The 17,400-nt window shown below is 36.2% G+C and overlaps 1 protein-coding gene across 1 annotated transcript; it reads left to right on the top strand.

The window, feature by feature from the left end:
• Window positions 1-3,671: 3,671 nt before the first annotated feature.
• On the top strand, window positions 3,672-15,397 carry LOC149843813 (phosphoenolpyruvate carboxylase 2-like). Its single transcript, XM_090000073.1, has 11 exons — window positions 3,672-3,752; window positions 4,056-4,314; window positions 4,837-5,228; window positions 8,097-8,181; window positions 10,706-10,928; window positions 11,463-11,566; window positions 11,995-12,082; window positions 12,455-12,609; window positions 12,840-13,838; window positions 14,263-14,649; window positions 14,863-15,397. The coding sequence occupies exons 2-11, from the start codon at window positions 4,153-4,155 to the stop codon at window positions 15,157-15,159; spliced, it is 2,892 nt and encodes a 963-aa protein (XP_089856199.1). The 5' UTR covers window positions 3,672-3,752; window positions 4,056-4,152; the 3' UTR covers window positions 15,160-15,397.
• The last annotated feature ends 2,003 nt before the right edge of the window (window positions 15,398-17,400 follow it).

Genomic DNA, 17,400 nt, shown 5'->3' with positions numbered 1-17,400 from the left:
AAATCATACCTGAATATGATAGGAACTACATGAACCAAACCCGGACCATACCCAGTAAAACCATATTTTTTATCATTTTTACATTGAAAAATTGCATGTCTTAATCGAAACTTGGGTCGTGTCCGGGTTTGGTATAAAATTTCACAGACTATACCCTGGTCCATGTATTAATCGGACCTTTGGGTCCGAACCCCGGTCTTAATCAGGTCTTCTTGTTTATCACTATACCCAGACCCTATAGGGGTTTGGTTCGGGTAAACCAGGCCCGTTGACATCCCTAATATTAAAATAAAAATAAAACATTAATTTTTAGTATTTTTTGCATTTATTAAAAAGTAGCTGATTCAGGGTTGAAGTGTATCGTTTTTCTGCATGTGTATCGGCCGATACACGCTGATACGCACCGATACTGATAACAGTGACTATTAGTGGATTTTACAACTTGCACCTTGGGCTGGAAACAAGCTGAGCTGCTCGTGTTTGGCTTATGAAGAACTTGTACAAACTCGTAAAATAAGCTTGACAAAGCAAACATGAACAATAGGTGTTCAGCTCAAGTTGGCTCGTAGAAGCTCATTAAGCAGTAATAAATATATTTTATATCATAAAATATAGTGTAGATCGAACAACCAAATTGAAGTATTTGGTTTGCAAACAAGTTTAGAGATACAAAAAAAAATGTTTTCAGATCTGAACAATTAATGTCTTTTTTGAAACTTATGATTCCTGGCTTTGAAACTTGAAATCCTATTGACTCTCAGCTTTGAAACAATGTATGGCTTGAGCTTGATTTTTTTTTTGAAAGGCAAGCTGGGGTTCGGCGGCCCGGCCGGAATTCATTAATAAGTCAAAAAAATTGTTACAAGATACTATAGATCTTCCCTTGTGGGTTACCAATCTGAGGGGTGATCCTTCCATGAGTTGAGGATTCCCCCCTTAGCCAGTTTTGCTAAGCTACGAGCAATATGGCTAGAGTGATTCTTAGGTTTTTGATCAACTATCCTATCAAATTTATACAAAACAGTTTTTGTGTCTTGGGGAATTGCTTGACACCCCTCCCTCCCATCAAGAAACTTCCTAATGTTGTTCACCAGGTCTGCTCTACATGACTCCATATATAATCACTTTCGCACCTGGTTCCACCAGCTTGAGGATCTCACTCCATCCACACCATTCCTTCTCTTTAGGAGATCCATCCTTTGCAGAACTACTTGCATGCCTGAAGAATCCTTTGTGGGACCTAATTGTATACCCGTATAGCCAGCACCCAGCCTGGGTTGGGTCTTGGGGGAGCCATGCTTGAGCTTGATTTGTTTAGCTCAAACTCAGCTCTCCTCGGCGCCACAAGAATGAGTCAAGCTTGAACGCCTCAAACTCAGCTGATCTCCTCGCCACATGAATGAGTCAAGCTTGAACACTTTAAACTAGCTCCTTTGTCTTGTTTACCAGCCTTGCTTGCACCAAAAACAAGTTTTGCATAAAGTAGTGCTAAATTACATGTGCCCATGCTTTTTAAATTTAGCCACATTTTTTTTTTGTAAAAAAAAAAACAATTGGCATTCTAGAGACCGTACAGCAAGATGCTTACCACCACTTGCAGCCAGTATGAAAAGCCATAATGGGTTTGGGGTTAGCATATAAACAAAATGCTTATTAAAATTTTTAAAAATAACAGGTTTTCTGAAATTTCTTTAGAAAGTTTGCAGCCAATGGCAAGTTAAATGCAAGTGAACCACATCATATATACGTGTTCCATCTAACATGTTCATAATATATATGTGCAACACCAGAGGCATATCTATCATCCCAATGCATGGTGACATACTTTTTCCTTTTTCTATTTGGATCACAATATATTGCCATTTCTTCATGGATGACAAAAATTGGTCATCTTTGTCATATTAAAGGGTGCACACACACATATAAAATAGGACACATTAACTATTGATGCCCTCCAATTGTATTTCAATCACATACTTTTTATTAATTATTATAATGATAATCATTCTTATCATGCTTGCCATAGTGGAGTATGGTGATAAATATAATACTTGGTTTTGGAATTCTATCGTATAGGTGCTTAAATCATGACAAATTACATTTAACCACCTAGATTTTCGAACTTTTTGGACAAGTTCATATCTTTTCAATAATTTGCTCATATGACCATCATAAGTTACTGTTTTTTATCACTTCAGTCTCCTTGACTATTTAAAATGAGACTTTAACCATTTCTTTTACTTTCAATAATTGAATATCACTTTAGTTGCAGCACAACTGAGACCAGTATTAGTAACTTTAGCAACGAAAAAGTGACACAGGCAGTCTTTTTGAACATTTTTTTGCAAAAGTAGGTGTGCATCTTAAAAGCTTTAAAACGAAGATTGTAAAACATAATTTTACAGTAAGTTGAGTGCTTATATGTGAATTTCTTGTTTATTATTTAATTTTTAGGAAAACTTTCAAAAAGACAACTAAGTTTCAATATTGTTAATGGTGCACCTAATTTTTTCATGGTTAATCAAAAACACCCAAAGCATACTTCAGTCAAATTGTCATTAAAAGTATGCAATAATTACCAATGTTGTCAGTATCCGTGCCTATCGGCCTGTATCAGGCGTATCGGTATCGGCATAAAATCAATACGCTTTAAACCTAAATCAGTTATTTTTGAATAAATGTAAAAATACTTACAATTATTTTTTAACATTTTTTAATAGTTTTAACATGACTGATTGACACGTAATATTTTTTAATTATTTTTTGGTCGATTCAGTATGATTCACTCGAGTATCGGCCCATTCACCTGAATCGTTGGTCAAAACGATACAGGGCTGATACCGATACGGACAACATTGATAATTACCAAAAGGTAAGTGTTTTTTTATTATTGCTGAAACTTTAGGTGCATCTTTGAGTTTTTTTTTAAGTTTGTTTTGAGGGCAAATCAGAAACTTTATCTCATAAAATAAACTTAGATTAATAATAACTCAAGTTGAATTTACGAGAGCGTGTTCTTGATTACCAGAACCTAAATTTAGGTGTGATTTTAATAATATCAAAAACTTAGGTATTTTTTTATTATTATCAAAACCATAGGTGTGTTTTTTGAAAAAATATTCGTTTTTTATCACTTCATATAGAGTCTAATAACGTAAAAGTTTTTTTTCTAAAGTTTTTAAAAAAATATGGATATTCCGGTAATTTTGTCTTCTAATCAACTATGCGAACCCTTTAATTTCACTTCAACTAGAACTCCTTTTCTTTTCTTTTCTTTTCTTTTTTGAGAAAAGAAAAACATTTCATTACAATAAATAACAACTCATACATCAACTAGAACTCTTTCCTCTGCTGCTTCCGATACAAGTACAACCAGAAGTAATACTGTTATTTTTTATAATAATAATAATTATTATTATTTGTTATTGTTTTTGCTGCTGCTGCTACTATTAATACTATATTATTATTATTATGAAAAATGTCTTATTTAAGCCATATTCTCAGATTTTAGGTACGGAAAAGCTTGCTCTTTATTGTTCATTTTGTTCTATTTTATAAATGATCGAACCAGTGTGGTTTTTGAAGTTTTTTTTTTTAAATATCAAGCTTTCCAAATACTGCAGAAAGCGTTCTATATATAGCCAACTGCAGATCATAGACTCCTCTGTAAGGACTCCAACTCTACAACCCCCACCCTCTTTTTTTGGTTTTCTCTCTTCATTGTGGTGTGAAAATCTTCGTCAGAGCAGAAGGTAAGGGTGAGACCCATGTTCTACTTTTTTCTTTTCTTCTTTTCCTCATCTTGGTTGAACGTAATTCTTGAGGCAATAGCGTAAATTGACGCGTTATTCACGAGAACTCTGTCTTCTTGCACCGATCTCATGAGAAATTAGATATTTTAGGTTTGTGGGTACTTCGGTTTTTTCTTTAATTCGCTACAAAACATTAGTTTTTTGAACTTTTTCTTAGTTGGTATTGTGGTTGAGAGTGTCCTTTATCCGTGAAGGGTGGTGATCTTTAGTGGATTTTTCTGATATCTATCAACTTCATTGCAGCCTTGCAGGCTTACCTTTTCTTTCACTTCCTTCTATATTGGCAACACTTCTCTGCGTGTTTGGAATCGTGCTCGTCTCTGGATTTCATCGCGAAACCATGTCGAAATTGGAGAAGCTTGCATCAATTGATGCACAATTGAGAGCTTTGGCGCCGGCGAAGGTCTCCGAAGACGATAAACTGGTGGAATACGATGCCCTTCTTCTGGATCGTTTCCTTGACATTCTTCAAGCATTGCACGGAGATGATATCCGAGAAACGGTATCAATCGAAATTACCGAACTTTTTTTATTCATGTGCAAGTTCTTTTTGTATAGATTTCTCTGTCTGTGTTTGGGATCGATACTTAAAGTTGGGATGCTAATTTTATTGGATTGTTGGTTTCACCCGATTGATGTGTTTGACTTGAGGAAATCCAGTTTCAGTTACATGCTTTAGATGAAGACTGTTATACTAAATTTTGGGTTGATATGTGAAATTTTCTCTACTACCATCAAAAAGTACCTTTTATGATTATACTGAGACTAGTTTTTGACCTATTTTCTAGGAGTATGGATGGACTTGTATGTCTATTTATGTTTTTTTATTAAAGAAAACCAAATTGGAATCTATTGAACCAAAGAAGCTTCATGAAAATTCCTAATTGTATCTTGCTACTCTAGGCTGATCCTTTTTTCCTTCTCTTTTAACTAAATATGCTTGTGGTTAGACTTTAGACATTTCATTGATGTTGTTGGGATTTTGGTAAGATAGATTTGCTTTTAATGGAATTTGTGCTTTTAGGTTCAAAATTGCTATGAGCTTTCGGCCGAGTATGAGGGGAAATGTGAGAGTCGCAAGCTTGAGGAGCTTGGAAATGTCTTAACAAGTTTGGATCCAGGGGATTCTATTGTTGTTACCAAGTCTTTTTCTCACATGCTTAGCTTGGCCAACTTGGCCGAAGAGGTTCAGATTGCACACAGAAGGCGGAACAAGCTTAAAAAGGGTGATTTTGTTGATGAGAGTTCAGCCACAACTGAATCAGATATTGAAGAAACTCTCAAGAGACTAGTGGTGCAGATGAAAAAGTCTCCTGAAGAAGTTTTTGATGCCCTGAAGAACCAAACTGTTGATTTGGTCCTGACTGCACATCCCACTCAGTCAGTTCGAAGATCATTGCTTCAGAAGCATGGAAGGTTTGTTAGAATCATTAGTTCTCTTTGATGTTAAAATTACTGCCATTTTCTAATCAGATTTGATGTTCCTCTACCTAATTTGCTTGGTAAAGTTCAAACAAGCTTAGCTTAATTAGACCATAAAAAATTGTTTTGAGAGACTCATGGACATGGTTGGAAGCTGAGAACTTGTTATAGAAACTGGAGAATTCATGGGCAACAGTTGTTCAGAAGGGGCCTGATTGACTTGGGCTCAATGTATTAGCAACTGAACAGATGACTTACATCACTATCCAGTGGAGTTGGAGAAGCCTTTTATGGACTCTTCCAGCTTTAGTAAGTCTTGAATTCCACGTGTGTTCTTGCCTGCTTCTGGGTTCAAACATCGACATTTCAATCAGATCAGTAGATGAGTCAACTAGTTCATTTATAGATTCTGCCAGCTTGCCCCAATCCCACAACCCTGGCCACTTCAATTTATGTATGTCCAAAGCCTCAGTTCAACTGTCAAAATTCCTAAATCTGGTGTTTTAAATGGCCTTGAGCTGTAAGTAGTTATCTATCAGAATGTCATGAACCAGTGTGTATCCCGATGCACTCCGAAAATGAGCTCCAAGAATTGAAACATGATGCATTTGGACAAGACCATAACAACAAAGGTGAAACACATTGAATGTGAATGAATATCTTCATTAATAAAGAACACAAATAAAATACAAAAAGAAATTATATAAAGTCCTCACTACATAACTCTCAAAACACAAAACAATACCTAATACTACCCATCACTGTGTCGCTTATAAAGTCACCCACCCACCCATATGTATAGGAACAAAAAAGGGAGAAGAGAGAGAGATTAAAGAGGAGAGGGAGCGCCTTCTAGCCGTTGGACTAACCTCCAACAGCTAGAGCTCAGTCATCCTAGGTTGACCAAATCCTAGTCAACCTAGGTTGACTTAAGATAAGATAATATATATATATATGATATATATTATATACTAATAAATATATATTATATATAAATAAATATATATATATATATATAAATATTTGTATACTTATATAAGGAAAACGATATCCATCTTAACACTCCCCCTCCCCCTCAAACTTACAGTGACTCACTGTAAGTTTGCAATTACAAAAGAATTTTCATTACACAAGATGTTAACATGTTCTTCATAATACAAATTCTTGAAGGGGATTCTAGATCTTTCTTGATATGCTCGAAATGTCTCTAGAATCATCAATACCGCCAATATTTTGAGAACCTATAAAAAGAGCAAAACAAGATCAATCTAACAAGAAATAATCATACTTATATATATTATGGAGAAAGGATGACCAAACACACAAACATACAATATATAAAAAACATTTTACAAGTCAATTTATCATTTTTCAAAATCATTTAAAGTAAGAATTAATTTTGAAAAAATCATGAATTTCAAACATGATAGTCATTTATCACCTTAATCACTCATGAAAATCATGCACACATATATCTATTATAAAAGACACATTAATGCGTAACAGGTATGTATTTTCAACATTATCAATAATATAAAGAAATAACTCACAGTAACAAATCATTTTTATACAGCGGAAGATAAGAAATAATTTGAATCACTCAATAAAGATTTAAGAAAAGCCAAATACACATAGATCAATTTCATTTTAGAAGTAATATAACAAAAAAAAAGATCACTTATGGACCAAATTTAAGAGAGAACAATAAACAAACTTTCAAGAGCGCGAAAATACAAAAAAGGGATCCTAATGAGGATAAACATAAATACAATAAAAGTGCGCAAGCACTAGTTTACCAAAAGGTAATACATAGTGAGAACAATCTCAGGAGCAATCAAATGCACACAATAGCCACTATGGGCATACACAATACAACACATAAGAGATTTCACTAATGAAATGCTTTAGAAAAGCATTAATTAAACTTTTGCAAATTATGTAAGACAATCAATCATGGAATAACTCATGCAACTAAAGCATATTCAATGCAAAATGCAGGAAAATATTTCAACAACCATTTCTCATACAAGAGCAAATGAGATTAGAAAAATTACGAAGAGATTTTTTTTAGCAGCACGGATCCCAATGCACTCCAAAAATGAGCTCCAAGAGTTGAAACATAATGCATTTGGACAAGACCATAACAACAAAAGTGAAGTATATTGAATGTGAATGAGTATCTTCTTTAAAAAAAACACAAATAAAATACAAAAAGAAATTACATAATGTCCTCACTACATAACTTCCAAACACAAAAAAATACCAAATACTACCCATCACTCTCTCACTTACAAAGTCATACACCCACCCATATATATATATATATATATATATGCACAAAGAAGGGAGAAGAGAGAGAGAGAGAGATTAAAGAGGAGAGGGAGCGCCTTCTAGTCCAACAGCTTGAACTGAGTCAACCTAGGTTGACTTAAGATAAGATAATATATATATGATATATATTATATACTAATAAATATATATTATATATAAATATTTACAAACTATATATGCATATGTATATACGTATACTTGTACAAGGAAAAGGGCATCCATCTTAACACATAAGACTCGGAATACAGAAGACAGTGCAGCCAAGTGCGGGCATCTTTCTCCCCTGTCATGAATTACTCATTGGCTTTCTGTTCTTTCCTAACCATCAAGAATTTTTTGATTGTTTGCTCAATATGGTTTGACAATTATATTAAATGTTTTGCACTGATCAATGGGTATACCAAGTTAAACAGTGAATAACATGCAGACAACATCATTGCCAAAGTTTGAGTTTCATTTATTTCTTCCAACCAAAGATAAAAAAACAAAAGAAGACAACATGACATGTTATCCAACATTCCTCCTTTGCAGGATTCGCGATTGTCTGACTCAATTGTATGCCAAGGATATTACTCCTGATGATAAGCAGGAGCTCGATGAGGCTCTGCAAAGAGAGGTAATTTTCTGTTGTACTTGTATAAACAATTAAGAAATTCTATCCTTAGTTTTGCAGGTTCTTGCTACTTTCAGGGTATGGTACAGATTTTCCATAATTGGCAATACTGCTGCAATATGACAGGCGACGTTCTGAGATGCCAATAATCTATATGTACTCTTTGCAATGAAACTTTCTTCACATTTAATGGGAGCTGCTCGTAATAAAAGTATAACCAGTTGTTAACATCAATGTTCTGATATGTGTTACCACCAAACTCCATTTTGGTCTACATACCTGTGTCAACTGATTCAATACAACATGACAGGGTGCCTGACACTAAACGTTTAGGCCATAATCAAACATGTATTGGACATGCATAGGATCATTATATTTAACTAGTGCGAGAAGCTAAACATGGTCAAGCCGGATACTATATCTGATCAATAATAATTTTTCTTTTTCTCTTTGTTGGACATTTGTGTTCAACTGATTACATAATTACATTAATGTGTATCAGCCAGTTAATTTCATTATTTCATTTCTACATACATATGCTGCCTTAACATGAAGGCATCTTTAGCAAAGTTTAAAACTTGTCTCACGTGGGTTTGACTGGAGCCCATCTAAGCCTCCCATACACAACCTGGACTGACTTAGATCTGATCTAGATTCGAGGCCTATGACCACTTGAATCCTGACCTAATCTAACCTTCTGGATGGATTCATGTAGGTTTGAGTTGAATTCAGTATAAACTGACATACGTCCAACCTAGATGAATGTAGTTCCTGATCCAGATTGCAGGAATGCGTTTGACTTGGATTTAACCTAAGCCCTCTCTACTCCTAAACCAGAAAATATTTAATTTCAATATGGTACAAAATTAAGTCTTTACTTTCTATTTCTACTCTAATTTGTAAAATAGTGCCATTTAATGTGTGCATGTGTCTATGTGTGTGTAGACTTGTCTTTAGTCTACTCCCAGTAGTATGGTATATGCTAGTAGAAAGTCATGATCAGACCTTGTGGATGTGTTTGCTTTGGTTTTTTTGGTAGAAAACATGCTTTGGATCTAATTGTTTCTAAGTAGACATTGATTTCTTTTTCTTGTGAAATTTTGGTGCACTGTGTGCCAGTAATTTGTAGATACCTTTTAAAAATCTTCTGCACATGAAAACCTGTATGGTCAGTTCCACAAAACATTTAATGTGAACATTAGAAAATCAATGGGGCCACTGTAGGATATAGTACTCCCAAGGTTCCAAGGTCAAGCCATATATAAATGACATGTGGACTAGCATTTTCCAGTGCCATCTGGCACAAAATTGGCCAGAAGCTGATTTGGGTGGCAGGCGAGTGCTGTCCTAATGTCTTCCAGCAAATCCAACGCCAAAAGGAATGACATTTGCTTAGTCAAATGGTCCAAATAAACCCATTTAATGGTAGCATGGGTATCCAAGCTAAAGGGAATACTGCCATTGAAAGGCCAGATATGGTTCAGAGGATGACCCATTCAATACAGAAGGCAGTCCTGTACTCGCTCGTCTAGGACCATGCCAAGTACACATCTTGTTCGATAGATGAGAATGAAATTTTTGTGTGGAAAAGTTATATGTCAGTTAAACCAACTTATGATTGTCAAATTCACATGTACGTGACATGTAAGTTTTAGTCAAAATTGGGAAATGTGGCATTTTCTTCCTGATTTAGAAGGCTTTTAATAGCCAGGTGCGTGTCTTACTTTCCCTTTTTTATAATAAAGAATGTGCTAACTGCACATCTATAATTGATTATTCAACTAGTTCATTATCTAATTTTTGGGTTGTAAAAACAGGTCATGGATTTAACATGATTTTCTTTCTATGTATTTTTTTACCCTTTGCCTTTGAGATCCAAATTCATAGATCCCAATTGGTTCTTGAGAGATCTGATCTTGTACAATTATTTGCATCATGTCTCACATAATTTTACATGTTGATCTGGAAGTAGTGTTATTTTGGTATCATTTCTTAAATGTACCTGTTATCTATATATCATATTCAATGTGACCTATCATGAGCTTAGGGACCACATATCACTCAGCTAACAAGGGTCAATGGTCTACTGCACTGGAAGTTTATTCCCTTTCATTTTCACCAATACAACCCAATAGTTCATCTTTTGATTTCCTATTTTTGTATGTCTGCCATGGTAACTGCTTTTTCAAGTGTTAACAGCAATGGTTCAATCCCTTGGCTACATTGTGCCTACTAGGGGTAGAAAAAGTTCCTTACATTTTTCAAACATCTCATATTTGTCACCAGCCTAATGTATAATCATACAGAGTGATCTTTCATTTTGAATGATCTTGGGCATTTTGATGTTGAAAGCTTGAAATTGAAGAGCCGTAATCATAACTTGCATCCATTTTATGACTGCAAAGGTTTATTGAGTAGTAAAAGAAATATTGCCATGAACCATAATAGCCTAATGCTTCCAATGGTTTAATTTGTCTCTTGATGACATGAGTAATTGATTTTCTTGTTTCCCTTAAACATTAGACAGATTCAAGCTGCATTTCGAACTGATGAAATACGGCGTACTCAACCAACACCTCAAGATGAGATGCGAGCTGGGATGAGTTACTTCCATGAGACAATTTGTAAGGGTGTTCCTAAGTTCTTACGTCGGGTTGACACAGCCTTGAAGAACTTAGGGATAGATGAACGTCTACCATATAATGCTCCTCTTATTCAATTTTCTTCTTGGATGGGTGGTGATCGTGATGGTAAGATTTTGCTATTCTGAAAGTTTTTTTTTTGTTCATGATCAAATGTTTATGTTTCCCCTGTTATGTGACAATGATGATTGACGTGGTGCCCTTGTTTATTCCATATTTTTTACACCAAAGAAGTGCATCTTACTTTCATCTTGGCGAATTTCCTGATTCTTATGATTTCACGTCTCTCTCTCTCTCTCTCTCTCTCTCTCTCATTGCTTGTATGATAAATGGATGTGAGTCTCTGAGGGAAGAGTACCCTTCTTTTATGAGAGCATTACAATATGACAGACGGATGACAGAGTCTCTGAGGGAAAAGTGCTCATTTTTATGAGAGCATTACAAATTTACAGGGTTTGTTTTTCAGGGTGGCAGCTACCTCTCTGATGCTTTTGTTAAGCATATAAACACACTTGTGAATCATATAATTGAAATGAGAACATTGTGCAGCAGTATAATAAAAAATATTTCTGATCTGTAGTCTTGCTCTTCTTCTTCTTCTTCTTCTTCTTTTCTCAGTAACATCTGTACATTTTTTTGCAGGAAATCCTAGAGTGACTCCTGAGGTGACAAGGGATGTGTGCTTGCTGGCTAGAATGATGGCTGCAAACTTATACTATTCCCAAATAGAAGACCTCATGTTTGAGGTATTAAAACTTTAGACATTCTTTTATGCCCTTATGCATGCACTTACACATTTGTAAACAATTACTTGACAGTTGTCAAGCATGTTATTTTTTCTTGGCTTAGTTGGTCCTTGAGTGGAAACGCTGAAGGAATGATCCAGAGGCTCTCTAGCTCCTGATTCTCTTTGCTCTGCAAATAAAGAAAAGAAAAAGAAGGAAAAGATAAGAAACTAAAGCAAAATTAATAGCAAAGAAATATATATAGTGGAGAGAGAGAGAGAGACTAGTCAAATGAAGAAACAGAAGTGACATGAGCACATGCTTCCATATGCATAAATGGAGGCACATACATGTATACATATGAGCATGCACACTTGGATGTTTGTGTCAAATGACCTATCCAGCAACTAGCATGTTGTGATGCTTTAAATAATGTGTTCTCTTTGCAGCTATCTATGTGGCGCTGCAGTGATGAGCTTCATCTTCGAGCAACTGAACTGCATAGGTCCTCACGGAGAGATGCAAAGCATTATATAGGTATGCAGATAAAGTAAGCCTTATTATACTTGATTTTGCTAAGATCTGAATGTTTTTTAGAATAAAACTGAGGGTGTGAATAAAATGGTGATGTTGCATCAAAATCAACTTTTGCCGAGATTAGCTTGCCTGATGAACTTTATGTTTACTCTGGACTTATGTAATTATGTGTAATCTTCTAAAAATATGAAAAGAAAAAAATCCTGTTCTTTATCCTTGAAGGAAAAATAAACTGAAATCCTTGTATTTGAATCATTGAGTCCTTTTTAGGACCTGTCATCATTTTCATGATAAGGGAAGTGATTGGTAGAGGTACCCTATGTGGTGCTGTCAAGATTTCAATTCATGAATCATCTTATTTTTATAATTCAGAATTTTGGAAGCAAGTTCCTCCAAATGAGCCTTATCGAGTTATACTTGGAGATGTTAGAGACAAACTGTACAATACTCGTGAGCGTTCTCGCCAGTTGCTCGCCAATGGGTTTTCTGACATTCCTGAGGAAGCTGCTTTTACAAATGTTGAGCAGGTCTTTCTCCTAAACCCCCTCTATCTTTTTACTGATTTTAGTAATCCCAAGAAGGTCTTATCAATTTCTCAATTTTCAATATCCTGTGATGGCTTTCCAAGTAAATTTATCATATCATATGAAATTGGGGAATTAAGAGTGCATTTCCCGTGATGGCTTTTCAGCATCCTCTTCTATGGTTTGTCCAGATACTGATCAGATTTTTGTTTCTTTATTGTTTTACAATATAGTTTCTGGAACCTCTTGAACTATGTTATAGATCACTTTGCTCTTGCGGTGATCGGCCTATTGCTGACGGAAGTCTTCTGGATTTCTTACGCCAAGTTTCAACATTTGGTCTGTCACTTGTAAGACTGGATATCAGACAAGAGTCTGATCGGCACACTGATGTCATGGATGCAATTACTGACCACTTGGGCATTGGTTCATACCGTGATTGGCCAGAGGAACGGCGTCAAGAATGGCTGCTGTCAGAACTCCGTGGAAAACGGCCATTGTTTGGTCCTGACCTTCCCAAAACTGAAGAAATTGCTGATGTGCTGGACACATTTCATGTAATTGCTGAACTTCCCTCCGACAATTTTGGAGCTTACATCATCTCGATGGCCACAACTCCATCAGATGTTCTTTCTGTTGAGCTCTTACAACGTGAATGCCATGTAAAGAAACCATTGAGAGTGGTTCCATTGTTTGAGAAGCTTGGCGATCTTGAAGCGGCACCTGCTGCTTTAGCTCGACTCTTTTCAATTGATTGGTACAGGAATAGGATTGATGGGAAGCAAGAGGTTATGATTGGATACTCAGATTCTGGCAAGGATGCTGGAAGGCTGTCAGCTGCATGGCAGTTGTACAAAACTCAGGAGGAGCTCGTAAAGGTTGCCAAGCAACACGGAGTGAAGTTGACAATGTTCCATGGTAGAGGAGGAACAGTTGGAAGAGGTGGTGGGCCTACACATCTTGCCATATTGTCTCAGCCACCTGATACCATCCATGGATCTCTTCGTGTCACTGTTCAAGGAGAAGTTATAGAGCAGTCATTTGGAGAGGAGAACTTATGTTTCCGAACTCTTCAGCGCTTCACTGCTGCTACCCTTGAGCATGGTATGCGTCCTCCAGTCTCACCTAAGCCAGAGTGGCGCACCTTGATGGATGAAATAGCTGTTATGGCCACTAAGGAGTATCGATCCATTGTCTTCCAGGAACCACGTTTTGTTGAATATTTCCGTCTTGTAAGTATTCTTCCCTTGGTCTTTGCTACAAACCAAGTCCTCACATGCAGTTTTCATTACAAGATACTCTCCCTAATACGTCTTTTGTTTCATGCAATGCTGCAAGGTGAAAATGGTTTGTGTCTTCTGTTCAATTGGTAATTGTTATAAACGCAAGTATCACTTTGCTAATTTTCTGCTATGACTGTTAACTAGTTTTCTGTAGTTGACATCCTGCAAAAATTTCCATTGATCTGGTAATGCAACTTTTTTTCTTTTATTGCTAGATCATTTTTCTGTTACACTTGACTGTTTTTCAGGGTTGTATCTGGTGATTGGTAATAGCTAAGGACTAATTGTTTCAGTAAAACATGAAAGTTCTATAATGCTGTACAATATAATGTGGGCACCAGGTTGTAATTTAAATCTGTTTTGAATTCAACAGGCAACACCAGAGATGGAATATGGTCGTATGAATATTGGAAGCAGGCCATCTAAACGGAAACCAAGTGGGGGAATTGAATCGCTTCGTGCCATCCCATGGATTTTTGCGTGGACGCAAACCAGGTTTCACCTTCCTGTTTGGTTAGGATTTGGAGCGGCATTCAAGCATGTCCTTGATAAGGATATCCGAAACTTTAGCATTCTACAAGCCATGTACAATGAATGGCCATTTTTCAGGGTTACAATTGATTTGGTTGAGATGGTGTTTGCTAAGGGAGATCCTGGCATAGCTGCTTTGTATGACAAGCTGCTAGTGTCTGAAGAACTGTGGCCATTTGGGGAGCGTCTGCGTACTAACTATGAGGAAACCAAACGCCTACTTCTTCAGGCAGGATCATTTGTGTTTGTTTTGGAGTTCTATACTTCCAATACTGCTGGTTGAATTGATTGCTTAAGTCACTGTTAGGCTCTTAGCCATGAGATATATATAAAACTTCAGTTTGCGGGTTAACACACTTTAATATGCTTCTTTGTCTTCTTGTCGCAAACCTGAAACCTTTGTGATTCTGCTGACCTGAAAAACTCTTTTGCCTTTGTCCAGGTTGTTGGCCATAAGGATCTTCTTGAAGGAAATCCTCATTTGAAACAGAGGCTGAAGTTGCGAGATGCGTACATCACAACGCTCAATGTGTGCCAAGCATACACGATGAAACGGATCCGTGATCCCAATTTTCATGTGAAGGTGAGGCCTCATATATCAAAAGAGATCACAGAGTCTAACACGCCAGCTGCGGAGCTGGTAAATCTGAACCCGATGAGCGAGTATGCCCCAGGCCTGGAGGATACTCTCATATTGACCATGAAGGGAATAGCTGCTGGAATGCAGAACACGGGCTAAGGTGGGTTGGGGAGCTGTTTACTTTGTTTGTGTCTAAGATATGCATCTTTTATTTATGCCTCGGTAGTTCCATTCATCCGGGAAGATGGATGCTTGAGAGATTTGTGTGAAAAAAGGGTTTTTTGGTGTTAAACTCTTTTCCACATATAGGTGCTCAAACTTTCTTATGGTTGCTATAATTATTCATGATTTGAGGAACATAACCAATGAGCAATAAAGTGCTTATATTTTCAACTTCTAAGATGGTGGTGCGGCTGGTGCCCTTCCTTTCTATGCCTTCTCTCTCATTCTTATCGCAAACGACTGAATTGAGGTGAAATGTGAGATCTCTTTCTGTTGTGCCCTTGCATAGTTTTCTGATGGAATACATAAATATTTGAATGAATAAAATCATGTCCTAAGTTCATGGGAGTAAGGGGTAAGCCCATGGAGTTTTACGTTGCCGACAGCGACCCTAAGTACAGCAGGCAAAGCCAGCGCGGTTAGGCCTCTGATCCCGTGGATGATTTATCTGTATAAATATAAAAAAGGTTCATGAATTACTTTTGTTATAGAATGCAACTGTAACTTGTGCAAGATTTTATTATATCATGATATTTAAGTACTTAATTTTTGTTTGCAAGATGATTTCATTCTGTATAAGATGTACAGTGTTTTGTCACATGAAAACCTTAATATCAGAGTTAGGTGTACCACAAAATAATGTTTTCCTAAGTCAAGTTTTGGGGTATAATTTTGAGTAAGTGGAGCTTTTATTTTTGTTTATACCATGAGACCAGGCTTTATGAGATGGACCTAGTGAGTTATCCACTCAAAGACTCAATGGAAACCGTGAGGCATTCTGCATACATGCTTGCAGTAGATTGAGCAGTCTCTTTATACTAGTTAAGCACTTTGATGTCTGAATAAGGCATTTTTTTTTAAAGGCAAGCTGGGGTTAGTACAACTATACCATTGGGTTTTGAACCTGCAACGTCCCAAGGTGACGTTAGTGAAAAACGCAGGTGCAACTACTGAAGTATACATGCTTACGATAAATGTGGTCATCTTAACATTGCGTATGATATGTGAATTATAAACCTTAATTAAACATACGTGGAAATAAGATGGGATTTTGAAGATTAAATTCTATAGGCCATTGTTATGTCTTAACTGATCATATTTTTCCAACATGACCAATGCATACTAGCCTGAGTCAACATTTCTTTTTAAGTGTAAAGAAATTATATGGAAATCCAAAGATCACTTCAAAGATCTGTACAAAATCCTGATTCTGATCTAATTTGACCGAATTCATTTTAGTCAGAATGTGCTGGTATGACTTGGAACATGACGCGGGTTTAGGCCAAACCAATAAATATTTTAGTCAGAATGTGGTGGTGTTCAAGCTTGGCTTATTCTTGTGGCAAGCCAAGCCAAGTTCAAGCTCATAATCTGTCTGAGTTAAACGAGTTCAAGCTGGCTTGTTTATAGGAAAATACATTGTTTAGAGATGAAACAAACAGGATTACAATATATATGTGGAAAATGGAAACCTCCCCAATGGAAAACCCTCTCAAACTTTCCCAATGAACGTTTTATTAGATTTTGATATTTTTTTCAAAATTCCCACCATAGAGACGTGATCTATATGTTTTCTTTTATAAGAATCAGTTCTTGGAGCATTTGATTTCAATGCATGGATAGGTTTTCATAGGTTTCAAAATCAAGTGCATACAATTTTTATAAATTTTTGAGGCTCTAAATACCATTTTTTCTATCCAAAATTCATGGATTTATAGTAAATCAATCATGTTGAACACATCTGAATGGGCAGAATTTTGAAAAAAAAAATAAAAAAAATCCATTGGTGAGGTTTGGGAGGGTTTTCATTGGGAACACACACACACACACACACACACACACACATATATATATATATATATATCCGTGTGTGTGTAAAATATATCTAAAATACATTTCCTGCTACTAAACTGTCTTTCACGAGTAAAACTGAACCGAGTACCTATTGTTCATCTTTAGCTTGTCGACCTTATTTTATGAGTTTAAATTATCTCTTTACAAGCTCTGCTCGATTAAGCCTAGCTCAGACTCGTCCGGGTAAGTAAATAAGCCGAGCTTCAACTCAGACTCGTTAAACATAAACGAGTTGAGCTTGATCAAGCTTTGAAACTCAATTAAGCTCGGTTAATGCAAACTTATAATGTCAAGTTTTACCATATGTATAATTTTTGTTGCATG

The sequence above is a fragment of the Nuphar pumila genome, chromosome 3 (genome assembly GCF_984573655.1).
Source record: "Nuphar pumila chromosome 3, dmNupPumi1.hap1.1, whole genome shotgun sequence".
Lineage (NCBI taxonomy): Eukaryota > Viridiplantae > Streptophyta > Magnoliopsida > Nymphaeales > Nymphaeaceae > Nuphar > Nuphar pumila.
This window is presented reverse-complemented; position numbering and strand designations above follow the sequence as displayed.